This window comes from Terrapene carolina, unplaced genomic scaffold (genome assembly GCF_002925995.2).
Source record: "Terrapene carolina triunguis isolate 2854851 unplaced genomic scaffold, T_m_triunguis-2.0 Scaffold227, whole genome shotgun sequence".
Lineage (NCBI taxonomy): Eukaryota > Metazoa > Chordata > Testudines > Emydidae > Terrapene > Terrapene triunguis.
The window spans coordinates 4,157,006-4,169,827 of record NW_020664578.1 but is presented as its reverse complement, the minus strand read 5'-3'; the positions used below and the strand labels follow the sequence as shown (position 1 = coordinate 4,169,827).

Here is a 12,822-nt window from a genome sequence, read left to right as displayed (position 1 = left end):
GGCGCTGCCCAGACACAGAGTAACCGAGATCAGGGCCCCGTCGTGCCAGGCCCTGCCCAGCCCCGTCCCTGCCCTGAAGTCTAGACAGACAAGTGAAGGGTTATTATACTCATTTTAGCGGCTGGGGAACTGAGGCACAGAAAGAAGACGTGACTCGTTCAGGGGAGTCTCCCCCCAGCTCCTGCCAAACCCAGGGGGAGTTGCAGATGCCCAACGCCTGGGAAAAATCAGGCCTTTAATTTTCTGCCAATCCAGCCGTCTTGTGAATTTCCTGCTGTGGGCACATTGTGACATTGCCAGCAGAGCTGTTATGAGAGCAGGTGGGGAATATACTGGTGGGAGAGGGGGAGCAAGCAAGGGGGGGGAGTGAGACTGGGGTTGTGATCGGCTCTTAACAAGAGCAAGACACAAAAGGCGGGGGCGCGGGGAGTTTCTTTGCAAAGGGCTTTGAGATCTTCTGATGGAAGATGTCCTGAAAACAAAATCTTGTCCCCTGGGCACTCTCTTTCTTTGAAGCCGGTGGGGCTGGTCGCTGCGGGAAGGCTGGGTCGCTTGGCTAGGAGGAGACCGATCCAGACCAGGCGGACAAGTCCTGTCGTCCCGTTGTTACTCATTAGAACTAGGGGTTGTCACCAGGATCACCCCCTGCCCATCCTGGATCCAAACTCCTCCCCGTCGAAGTTTGAGGGTGTTCAAAGCCTGCATCTGAATTTCTGTGGCTGACACCCATCTTGTCAGACCGTGTCTTGGGTGGGGTCTTTATGTACTAAGACAGGAGACATCCCCCTCCCCCCGCCACACACACACAAAATAGCTATTGATCTATTCGGGGCCTCTTTGACTTTGTGTGATGGTGACAGGGTAGCGGCTGCCCCGTGCGCTAGAACAGCTGCTTTGGCTTGAATCAGCACCCTCCGGGCCGGGTTAAGGCAGAGGGGCGATGGGCCCCAGCGCCTGCCATCGCTTGAAGGGAGCAGGAAGGAAGAAAAGCTTGGAAATGGGACTGATGCCTGCCAGAGTTTGCAGCCAGCCTAAAACAAGAGCTCCGGGAGGCGTGAGCCGCGGGAACTGCCCCATTCTGCTTAACTCTGGAACCCGCTGCAACCTCAGTGGGAGATTTGGGTTCTAACCGACAGAGCAGGGGCTTAATCTGAACCAGCGTACCTAGGTCTCCAGTCCCCTGCTGACGGAGACTATGCTCCTTTCAAACCTCCCCCAGCGCTGCTGAGCAAACCCCGACCCCCCCCCCCACCCCTGCAAATGCCATCCGTGGCCGCTTGAAGCCCGGCCCGGCAAGGGTTAACGCGAAATAGGCTGTTGTTTGCAGACGCGCTGCTTGGATCTGATCAATATTTTCTATCAGCGTGCAGCCCCAGATGAGGAGCCAGGCGGGGAGCGGGGGTGGGGTGGGGGCTGGTTGGAGGCAGGGGGCACGGAAGGAACTGGGGGAGGAGGAGGGGAAGGCAGGGCCCTCATGTTTCACAACCGTAAGACAGAGCCATAGATCATCGCTGTACAGCGGTGCCACTTGGGGAGAGGCTTGTCTGTACAGCTGGCCTGGTGGGTGCACAGGGCAGGAGGCGGGGGGGGGGACAGACGGACAGGGGGTGTTGCATTGCATGGTACACTGCCAGGGCTGACAGAGGCACATGCAGGGCTCTGGTTGAGGGCTGGCTGTCTCAGGCAGAACCCCGGTGTGGAAGACACCCCCTAACGCCCCCAGAACCAAACACCAGCGGCTGCCAGGGCCAGGTTTGCAATGAACAGCACTCTCTTGCTGTTTCACACTAACAGGGGATTTAGGATCCTCACCAGTCGTTAACCCACAGCCAGATCCTGAGGCCCTGAAGCTCCACAAACGTCAAAGCTGAGCAACGGAAGCGGGTGAAAATCCGTGGGGCCTTCAGCCGGCCCCGCTTACACTGGCTAGACCAGCAGGTGCATTCTGGGGGGGTGTGCTTGGCATGCAGGGCTGCGTCGCCAGCTCCCGTGCCGTTTGGTGTGTAAAGTCCCAGCTCCTCGAGTCAGGTGATTCTGTCAGAGAAATTTGCATCTCTTCTGGCCCTTTGTCATCCTCATAGCCACCCCCGCCAGCTGATTTCAGCCCGGCTGCAGCCTCCCTCTGCAGTTCTCCTGCTGGCAACTACAGTCACCTTTTTATCCTCTAGCGACTGACTGAGGCCCAGACTTCTGGCACGTCTGGCCACTGGGCTCTCAGTCCCAGCTAAACCTGGTCCAAGGACAGCTGAGCCCAGCTCCCAGAGCCAGCCTTGGAACAGGGTTGGTTGAGTGACCTTCAGGTTGGTCCAGTCGTTAGGGCCCAGGCCTGCTCTGTGCCATTCCCTGCTCTGCTACAGATTTGGGCAAGTCACTTGGCCGCTCTGTGCCTCGGTTTCCCCATCTGCACAACGCGGGTGATCGCCCTGCCCTGCCTCACCGAGGGGTTGGGAGGAGCCGGCCATTAATGATCACGAGGCGCTCAGATACCAGAGACAGCTGCCCGGTGACCCTCTGCGTCAGTCAGACGTTGGCCCGACGTCCCCTAGCCTCAGCCGTACGATACGGAGTCGTAAGTGCTTGGCTGGCCGCGCTGGGTTGCAGCATGTCTTTATTTCACTAGGAGCGTGGTGAAGCACTGGAATGCGTTACCTAGGGAGGTGGTGAAATCTCCATCCTTAGAGGTTTCTAAGGCCCGGCTTGACAAAGCCCTGGCTGGGATGAGTTAGTTGGGGTTGGTCCTGCTTTGAGCAGGGGTTGGACTAGATACCTCCTGAGGTCCCTTCCAACCCTGATATTCTATGATTCTATGCTTAGCTGGGCCCTATCGATCCAGGAGCCTGGCCCATGAAGCACTGGACCGAGGACTCCCAAAATATTTCTGCCTGCCTTTCAGCCGGGATCTGTGGCTGAATACAGCAGCATTTAACATCTCAGCCCTCCCTCCCCCCCGCCCATGCCGGCCTCTTGCTCCATCACTGGGCTCCCTTGGCCCAGCCCATCCATCATCCCGAACGCGCCTCCTGAAGTGCCTGATGCAATATTAATGGCAGGCGGGCGGTTGGACGCGGCTCTAGCGAAATGAAGTGGCGGTTCTCGTGCATTATTAGGTGTCCTTAGCTGTGAACGGTTATTGACACCCTACCTGAAGCCGGGCGGTGGTTACTCACCCGGAGCGGGTGGGGAGGTGGCTACAACCTGCGTCAGGCTGCGGTTACGTGGTGTGTGGCGGGAGAGGGTGATAGCCCTTTAAATGGTCGGCAGGCCCTCTGGCGGCGCTCACCGGGTTCTGTGTTTTAGAAGCTAGCCGGAGTAGCAGCCTTGGTAGCTAGGACTGGCACAGGTCAATGTGATTACTTAGGGTCCAGCTGTGTACGTGTGGTATCGGCGTAGGTTGTGTCAAGAGCAAAAGACGCACCAGACTGGCGCAGATGGACAGACGGGCAGGGCTGGCCTACCCCAGGGAATCGAGGGCTCTAACTGGGGCGTCTCTAATTTTCTTTAGCATGGAGTGATCTCAGCCCTGGTGAAGGATACCGCGTTGGCCTCCCCGAAGCCACAAGGCCTCCGTCCATCCACAGGGCACGGGTGGTGGGCGGGCAAGCTTCAACGCTCTGCCCCCCGGTGTGTTCATTTTACCTGCTCTTCAGGAGCTGAGCTCCTAACTGGGGTAGGCCTGCTAGGCCCCATGTTATAACAACTCCCCTCAGGATTCCAGTCTCCGGGGTTATTTTGTCCACCAGTTAGGCCTAATGTCTCACGCCAGTTCTGGTCCGATCTCACACATCTCTGGCTCAACCGGCGTGATCTGAACTCAGCCCTTGAGTTATATCAGGAGACCTGTTTGTTGGGCCAAATTCAATCTCTGCCTGTCTCACTTCTGCCCCCTGGCCCACCCGCGGTGGTTGTTCTGGGTCATCCTGACATCTCCTGAGCTCACCTTTACTCTCTGCAGCTGAGCTGACAATTAGGGGAAACTCGTAGGGTGTGAGTTGTTGGGGCAGGGCCTGGTTCTCGCTGGGTGTCCGTGCGGCGCCCGGCTCCCCGGGGACCTGAGCCCAGTTGGGGGCTTGTGTGATAGAAGTTTGCACGGGTATAAATGACGGCACAAGGTGCAGGGCAAAGGAGACTCGTCCCTGGAGGAGGGAGGAAGGAGACTGGGACATGACCTAACGCCGGGGGTGAGTCTCCTTATATCCCCTATATTCCCCCATCTGCCACTGCCAGGTTCTGACCCCTTCTTCTGAAGCAGCTGGTACTGGCCCCTGTGGGAGGTAGGCTAGCAGCTAGCTAGACCTTGGTTCGGATCCAAACGGGCAGTCCCTATGAGCCCAGAAGGTTGGTCTTGTGGTTACGGAATCCTGGATCGGGGCTGGATGAAATTCCCGTCCCCTGCCAGGGGATCAGGCCTCCCGTGCTGGGGCAGGCACCCTCCTCCTTCAGGGCAAGCTCCACATGCGGGTCAGGAGGAAACTTCCCGTGGGGCGGGATAGCCCTTTGCTGCAGGGTTTCTTAGCAGCTGGACAAGCCCCTGCGCTAATCCAGCGGGGCAGGTCCCCCCAAGTTGGGCTTGGGGCTGAGGATCTGGAGTGGGGCCGGGGGCTCCAAGCAGCGTGTGGGAAGCTCGTCAGGGCTGGGGGTAGCGGGAGGATTCCAGTCTCCGGGGTTATTGGCTGGGCTGGTTCCCTGGCACTAAACCCACCCGCACGCCCAGCTCCAGCGCCTCTGGGCGGCCGCTCCCCGCCTCTCTGACCGTGTCTCCTCTTCTCTCCCTCTGCCGCAGCCTGCAAAAGGAAAGAGCAAGAGCAAAGCAAAGCCGACAGAAACCACGTCCCTAAGCGGCACCGGCTGGTCTTCACGGATATCCAGCGCCGCACGCTTCACGCCATCTTCCATGAGAACCAGCGGCCTTCCAAGGACCTGCAAGTCACCATCGCCCAGCAGCTGGGCCTGGAGCTCTCCACCGTCAGTAACTTCTTCATGAATGCACGGCGCCGCAGCCTGGACAAGTGGCTGGAAGAGGGGCGCCCCCCGGCCTCGGGCACCCACGCCTCCTCTGCCGTCACTTGCACCAAAGCCTGAGGGGAAGCCAGGGCGCCGGACAGAGGGCACCGCGCCAGGCTGGTGTCGATTGGGTGGGGTTTGATGGGGTGTCGGGGGGGGGGGGGTGTTTTTAATTTCTCCTCTCCGGTGGGTTCTTTCCCCTTCTCCTGCCCGGGTTTTTTTTTTTTTTTCAGCTGTTTCAACAGAACCCACCAGGCCCAGATCCTCAGCTAACATGAAACAGCTCCTTTGCACTGAGTGGGGCCTTGCTGATTTACCCCAGCTGGGGATCTGGCCCCGCTGACTCCAATGCAGCAACGCTGATTTACCCCAGCTGCGGAGCTGAGTTTAAATAATCACAGGCAAGATCCTCAGCTGGGGTAAATGGGGCCAGACCGATTGGCACTGGCTGGGGAGCTGGGCCCCCCCTTGATTCCAATAACTGCCTGGGAGGCAGGGGAAGCACCTGGCTGAAGATTCGGGCGCCTGGGGGAGGTTGTGGCTCTTTAAAAAGCATTTGTTTGCCCTTGATGATTGAGCCCGTGGTTGTTTCCTTTTGGGGAAGGCGGTGCTGCCCAGAGGTGAGAAGCAGAGCCAGGACTCCTGGGTCCTATTTGTGCCCCTGAGAGGGGGGCGGTGGTGCGGGGAAGCGGGGAGAGCCATAGCTGGGAGCCAGGACTCCTGGATTTGGTTCTTGGCTCTGAGAGGGGAGTGATGTCTAGCGGTTAGAACAATAGCCTAGAATCAGGACTCCTGGGTTCTGTCCTTGGCTCTGGAAGGGGAAATGCAATCTAATTGATAGATCAGTTGACTGGGAGCCAGGACTCCTGGGTTCTACACATGGCTCTTACAAGGTTTCTAGCAATGTCACCATAAGCTGATGAGTCAGGAGCCCTGGGTTCTGTTCCTGACTCTGCCACTGACTTGGTGTGTGACCTTGGGGCACATCGGTCCTGTGCCTCAGTTTCCCCACCTGTCAAAGCCCTTACAATTGCCCTATCTCACTGGGGTGCCGGGACGCTGAATGAGCCAGTGTCTATCAAGTGTTGAGAGGAAAGGTGCTCTGGAGATCCCGCCTCCGGGATATGATTGGTTTCAGGGTCAGAAGTCCCAAGGCGAATGGGACATTCCCCCAGCCTGGTTCCCCCTGTGTCACTGACTGGCAGTAAAATCAATCAATCAAAATGATCTTGGGCAACTTAATTAAGAGTTTATCTACAGGTAAGGTACTCCAGGATATCTATTCTGCTTTAAATTCATGCTCTACCTTAATCTGGATTAACTTTCCTGTGTAGACAAACCTGCTTCTTCTTCTGGCCTAAGTGTCCAGACTGTGGGCCTGTTTCTGAGTGAGCCTGATTCCCCCATGCCCAGCACCTTGCGCTGCTGTTTGCACAGGTGCAAAGTGCATTCAACTCGCTGCTACGCTCGGAGAGGACGGCCTTGTCCTCCTGCTCGGCATTGCGCAAGGCGCTGTACAAATGGCGCCTTGGACCCAGTGCGTGGTGCTGAACAGCTGCAGCTCCTGTTAACACCAGTGGGAGGTGGGGATTCTCAGTGCTGGGTCGGGGGGAGTGTTGGATTACAAATCACACCTCGTGGTGCGGCTTCCCGGGTGGCTTCTCCCCAGGGCGCGTGTGGAGGTTTTCCCAGGGAGCCTTTCAGTTTAAACAGCAAATCCCTGGGAATATGACTGGTCCCTTCTGCGGGGGAGGGATGGCTGGCAGCCCGATGCTCTGTACCCAGCCCCCCTGTGGTCCTGTCCCATGTGGACAGCCCAGTAGCATCAGCTGACCACTTGCTAAACTCTATGATCTAAAGCCCAGATCCTCAGAGCATATAGGCACCCAACTCCCATTGGTTTGCCGTGGGGAGTTAGGCACCTAAATGCCCTTGAGGATCTGAGCCTTGGCGCTTTGAAATCACGAGTCCTGATTCTGCTGTCACTTCCACCCGTGCAAAGTGAGCGTGAAACACTCCTGTGCTGATGCACTCACGGTGCACAACCAAATCAGAACAGTGGGGGGGTCTCCTGCTCGCTATGCACTGCAGCCGGGGGAGGCTTGACCCCTCCTCCCCACAATCAGGATGCTTGGAAAAATCAAGGGGGTCTTCTGTCTTGTGCCCCTTCCATGGATGCCTCTGTGGGGTGTGGGCCCAGGGGGATTTTCTGGGCCCATAAGAGCCATGGGCAATCTCTGAGCGGTGGAGGGGCCAGGCCTAGAGGGGACTGGTGTGTTGGAGAGGCCTGGGCATGTAGATGAACCAAACCCATCCTGAAAGCTCCCCAGGTGCAGAGCCTCCAAGGAATGGGGCCGTAGCACCCCTGGAAGTCAAGGGGGGCTCTGGGTTTGTGGGGCACTTAGAGGACTGGACCCGGAGTGAGGTTCCAAAGAGGGGGAGCCGCTAATGACACCCCCTCCTCCCAGCCTGGGCTGAGGCCTAAGCTAGGGAGCGTCACGCTGCAGTTGGGACAGACCAGAAAACCAGCTCCAACCCCCCTGGGAGCCTTGGGAGGGGTCAGGTCTGGAGCTCGACTTCATAGCTAGGGCCTGGTGCTTTCAAAATCCTCCTTGGTTCGCCTCCCAGCGTCCCCACCCTGCCCCCACTGGAGTCGCCAGCCAAATTCCCCCGGCGCCTCGCTGGGGGCCGGAGCGGCGCCTCGCTGGGGGCCGGAGCGGCTCCCCTGCTTCGGGGAGGTGGCAACGCTTTTTCTTTTAATTTGCCCCCCGCCTGTCTGTGCATGACAGACACCCCGGGGGGGGAGCTGAGCCGCAGCCAGGCCGGGCAGGACCCAGCGTAGCCTTCGCCGGACGCAGCAGCTCGGCACGGCGCAGCGGGATTTTGCTGCCCTCTATGGAACTGTCCCCCCCACCCAGCACCCCACACGGCCCCCAGACCTCAGGCCCTGTCTGCCAGGGCTGCATTTGGAGAGGCGGCGACTCAAAGGGCTGGGGAGGGCTTTGAAGCAGCCCCCTGACCTTTCTCCCCTCTAAGGATGAGAGGGACTGAGCCGGGCTCTGGCTCAGCCGGGAGCCGCTTCCCTAGAGGGCAGAGGGGGAGCGAAGGCAGGGAGACCTGGGCAGCTTGGAGGGCGGATGAAAGGTGGGGATCAGAGCTGAGCTTTTAGCAACCAGCGTCCCAACGGGCTGCACAGCTGAGCTCCCCGTCGGCTTCCTGGCTAAGGGGGAGGCTGTGCCCACAGCATGGGCAGGGAAGCTGGCCCCACACCATCCTGCCGGGTGCTTCCTGGTGGGATCCACTCAGAGCAAGGAGAGGGGAGTTTGGTCTCCAGTGGTCCCCCCCCCACCCCGATCTTTCGGCTCTCTACCAGGCTGGCCCACGAGGTGGGCAATGAAAGGGGCTGGGGGCCCCGGTGGGAACGGGGCTGGGGCCCAGCAAACTCCTCACACCTGGGCCCCAGAATGCAGATCGGATAAGAATATTGGAGGTGGCCATCCTGGGCTCTCAGCTGGGGCTTGATTAGGCTGGAAGCTTCTGACCCATGAGCCTCTGGTTTTCTTTCGGCGGCGCTCAAGGGGAAGCGGGATACAGCAACGAATAGAATAAGAGTCCGAGTAAGGCTTCGTAAGGTGCCCATCGCCGTGGTATCTGTGCGGGTGGCGGGGCGAGGTGATGCCCTGAGACCATTTCTAAGGCGAACGGGATCCCCTTGCTGGGAGTCGAGAGCACGTGCCCGGGGCAGGACTGAAATCCTGGCACTGCTGACGTTCATCCCCAAACTCGCTGGGGGCGGCTTTCACCTGCGATGGCTCTGCACCAGCGTCGCTACGTTGGTGGCGGACACATTGTGCTGTTGTAAGACGGGCTGGCACCAGCGTCACTGTGGCTGATCAGCTGCCAGGGTCCCTCCAACGGGTGGGAGCCCCGTTTTCCACAGGGTGGCATGGCTGCAGGAGGGGGTTGCAACCTGGGCCAATTTCCCTCGGCTACCCCAGCACCCAAGATCTTTGCTTGGCAGGCATGCCACCTGCTTCTACACAACACGGATGGAATTCAGGGCTTGTGTGTTCACACACACACACCTGCCGTGTGGACACATTCTATCCAGTTCAACCTGGTTTAGCTGGCACATCAGGCCAAACTAAACCCACTGTAGGTCAGGCTTAAAGCCAGGCAAGAGCGTCCACACGCGAAGGTGCACCAGTGTAAGTGAACTGGTTTCAAAATCGCACCTGCGGTTGCCCCGTGATGCTCAGATCCGAGCGGTTTGTCAAACGGTTGAAGCTTCTGGGTGGAAAGGAGCGAGCGAGAGGCAGCCTGTCCTTAATGATCTCCACTAACCCCTCCCGTGCGGCGCTGCCAGGCTTCCGTTCCTGTGGAGCGGGGCTGATCCCAAGCTGGGACGACCACCGTCGCAAATCAATAACCACGTGGATGGGCTGAAAGGCCTCAGCGCTCCCCACGCGGTGCGCACTCGTTCGGATACATAGTACAGGCCAGAGCCTCTGCTTCTTTGGAGCGATGCTCGTTTCCCCAGCTGGCTCTGCCCCATCCATCTGCTACACCAGGGCCCTGGGAAATCCACCCCCAACTCCTGGAGTCAGTTACACGTAAGGAAGGATCTGACCTAGAAAACCCTGCCCCGGATTCTGCATGAACGCATCAGACCCGGCCGAGACTTAGCTGGCTCCATCTCCCCTTTGCTGTCTGAAAGCCGTCCCCACCGCGAGACAGCCCAGGTGTCCGCATCCTGCTGCCTGCCCAGCCGCTCCTCACCCGAATTTGTCCCCATATGTCTCGTGCGACTCTATTGTTTTGTCAAACCGCGGCAAATTTCTACCTCACTTTGTCTCTTGCACCAAAGATACCAAAGATTTTGCAAGGAGTCTCCGTGTGGGCGCCTAGGTGGGCCTGCGTGCGTGTGTCGATAGCTATATTTAGAGAGAGAGATTTTTTGCATGGCTTGTCTCTTGACGTGCTCTGTGGTGTCGGACTGTCACCCTGCGTGGGCCAGGAGCTGCCTCCCTCCCTGCAGAGCTGGTGACGTGAGCTACATGCGTCATCTGCCCTAACCGAGACAACGACTCTGTGACATTCCCCACGGTCCCCTGCTCTCTGGATGTTCCCAATATAATGCACTTTAGTGAGACACCTGTAACAGTGGGACAGACCGGTGCTGTTCTGCTAAGGAGTGACTCTCTGTAAAAGCAGGATGGTGGGGCCGGATCTGTATTTATCATGGCTCCGGATTGGTTTACAAGGCTTTGCAAAAAGATCCAAAGATTATTTTTTCTGCTAGTTTCCCTCTCCCCGCACCTTTAACTGAGCAAGAAACGTCCTCGGGGCAAAGGTGTTTCCCCACAAGCTGTCAGTGCTGCAAACGCCTCCTGGGCTCTGAGAATCAAACTGGGTTCACTTCGAATTGGGAATCAGCCCTGGTAACAAAACCTCTGCCAGCTAAAAACCCTGCTCTGGGCGGCTCCGCTGTCTCCATTGCACAGCATGCTTCGGTGTCATTCCAGCCAGCGCATGTTTCCCTGGCTGCACGAGCACCTAGGATCTTTGCTAGCTCCTTCTGGTTCCTAGATCTGGGGGCGGGGGGGGGGATTTGCAATTGCAACCTAGGAAATAACGGACTCCCCTGGGGCCAGCCTCTCAACATTCCCTTAAGAGCAAGGAGCACACCTCAGACGGCTGGGGCCGGATCAGAGTCCTGGGACAGACCCAAACCCTCTGCCCTGCCTCTGAATGAAATCCAGGCCCCTTTGGGAGATTTCTCAGGAGCCTTCCTAGCCCACTGGTGTCCCTCGGTGGGTCACGAGCGAATGCAGAACTGCTGGATCTAAAAGCCTGAGCTGCCCCTGCCTGAATTAGAGAATGAGCGGTGAAATCAATGGGAGTTTTGCCAGTGACTTCCGTGGGGCCAGGATTCGCCCCAGATCCATTGGCTCAGAGAGACCAGCAGGCTGCTGAAACTCTATGCCCGGTCTGGCCTCTGGGGCGGGGCAGGGAGCGCCGGTTGGCTTGGGTTACACAAGCCCTTTGTGGGTGCTTCCATGTGGAACCAGGTGAGACAGCAGCCGGCCGCCAACCCAGACAATCCCCTGGGAGCAGGAAACAATCCAGCGCTTTGAAATGGTTCTGCTCAGGGACTTTGACTGAGTTTCAGGCAGGGCCTTATTCTGCCCGAGCTACTTCACCACAAGCCGGGAAGGTCAAGACGGGGATCCCCAAGGATCAGAGCTGTTCGGGTCCAGGTTCCCGCTCTCTTTAGCACCCCGATTTCCCCCTGGCCCTTTGACTCTCTGGCTTTGGGGCATCTCATTGAATGGCAGTGCGAGCTGGAAACTCCACTGGAAATTCCAGTCTCTCTCCAGTAATCCCAGTTGCTGGGAAATGCTGGTGATTCTAAGGACACGAACCTCGCCCACTCTGCACTGGTGTCTCTCAAGCAGCGGCCTTGTCTGCCACTTGGGAGGCTAAAGGGCACCTCTTTTAACCTCCAGTTTCACACTGGAATTGGCAACATCAAAGAGCCAAAGAAAAGACCTGGACAATTCACACACACACACACCCCAGGGCACAAAACTGGGATTCTGAACCCATCCGTCCCTAAACTTGTGATGTTAGATACCATCATCCCGGGACCTGCTGATTTTACCTTTATGCCCTGCCTCTTGGTCTTGGTCAGGGGAATCGTTTCCCCTTCACAGGACTCTGCTGGTGGCAGTATGGGGATAAAGGGGAAAGGCTTTGGAAGCTCTCTGTGCCCTCTTGTGAATCGGGCATTGGTAAGATTCTCACCCACTACTGCAGTCCAGCTCTGAGAGGTGCCTCTGTCAGCCAGCCCCGGCACATCTCTGCTGCAGAACTGGCAGAAGACAGCCAGAGAGAACCACGGGGTCTGGCCGGATCCAGCAGCCTCAGTCAAGAATCCCCTTTATATTCATTGCAGCCCAGCCTGGCCTCTTCTCCACAGTGGGGAATTGGGAAGAATATAGTAGGAGCTCTGAGCATGCGTTCCTATCTGTGCACAATGCAAACAACTGCTGTGACGCCCCTTCCTTCCTTCCCCCGATGCCACATTCTGGCTGTGGCCGGCTGCACGGATTCGTACAGAACGGTGGGTCTGATTCTCAGTTACATGCAGGCCTCTTTGTGCCACACTGGTAACATACGGGGGGGCCTTAAGTTGGGTGGGAATGGGACTAGCCCCCTGACTGAGCATAGCCGTCCTGCCAAGGAGCCTCCTGGATCCGTGCCGCTGCTGCTGGGGGGCGTCTGTTCCTTTTGATCACTGTCCAGAACTGGGCCCTGCGTCATCCCACTGCAACACACGGCCACCGTCCCCAAACCTAAATCTGAATTCTGTCGTTGAATTCCTTTTTCTCTTTTTGGCCGACCAGCATCGATTCACAAAACACCCAACCAAGCAATGACCCCACCGGGAGCCTCTCACAAATAATACGTGACGCCAAACTCGACCAGCCCTTTCCTTCCTTTCCCGTTGGTAGCGTGCTGTGACCATGTGTGAAAAGCAGTGCATTGCTATATATTCACTTGAATGTTTCTTCTTCGTTTCTTCTTTGTTGACTGTGCTAACTAACCAAAGTCTCTTTGCCTGTAAACATTTTAAAGACGTACATTTTATACCAAAGTTTTTTCTCGGATACCTCAGCCTGTACCTGTTTGTGTTGATATGTTACCCACAAAGTAAATGTCCTTTATTGAAAAGCTCCATGCTCGGTTGATTTGCTTTCCAGTGGGGTCATGAGTCCATCCTTTGGGGTGTATTTTACAAATACCTTGACCCCTGAG

The 12,822-nt window shown here is 57.6% G+C and overlaps 1 protein-coding gene across 1 annotated transcript in view; it reads left to right on the top strand.

The window, feature by feature from the left end:
- Window positions 1–5,079, top strand: part of LOC112113255 (hepatocyte nuclear factor 6-like) — a 22,171-nt gene extending 17,092 nt beyond the window's left edge. Inside the window, exon 2 of the mRNA XM_024209489.2 lies at window positions 4,781–5,079. Coding sequence (XP_024065257.2) covers window positions 4,781–5,079 — 299 coding nt within the window. The remainder of the gene's footprint in view (window positions 1–4,780) is intronic.
- The last annotated feature ends 7,743 nt before the right edge of the window (window positions 5,080–12,822 follow it).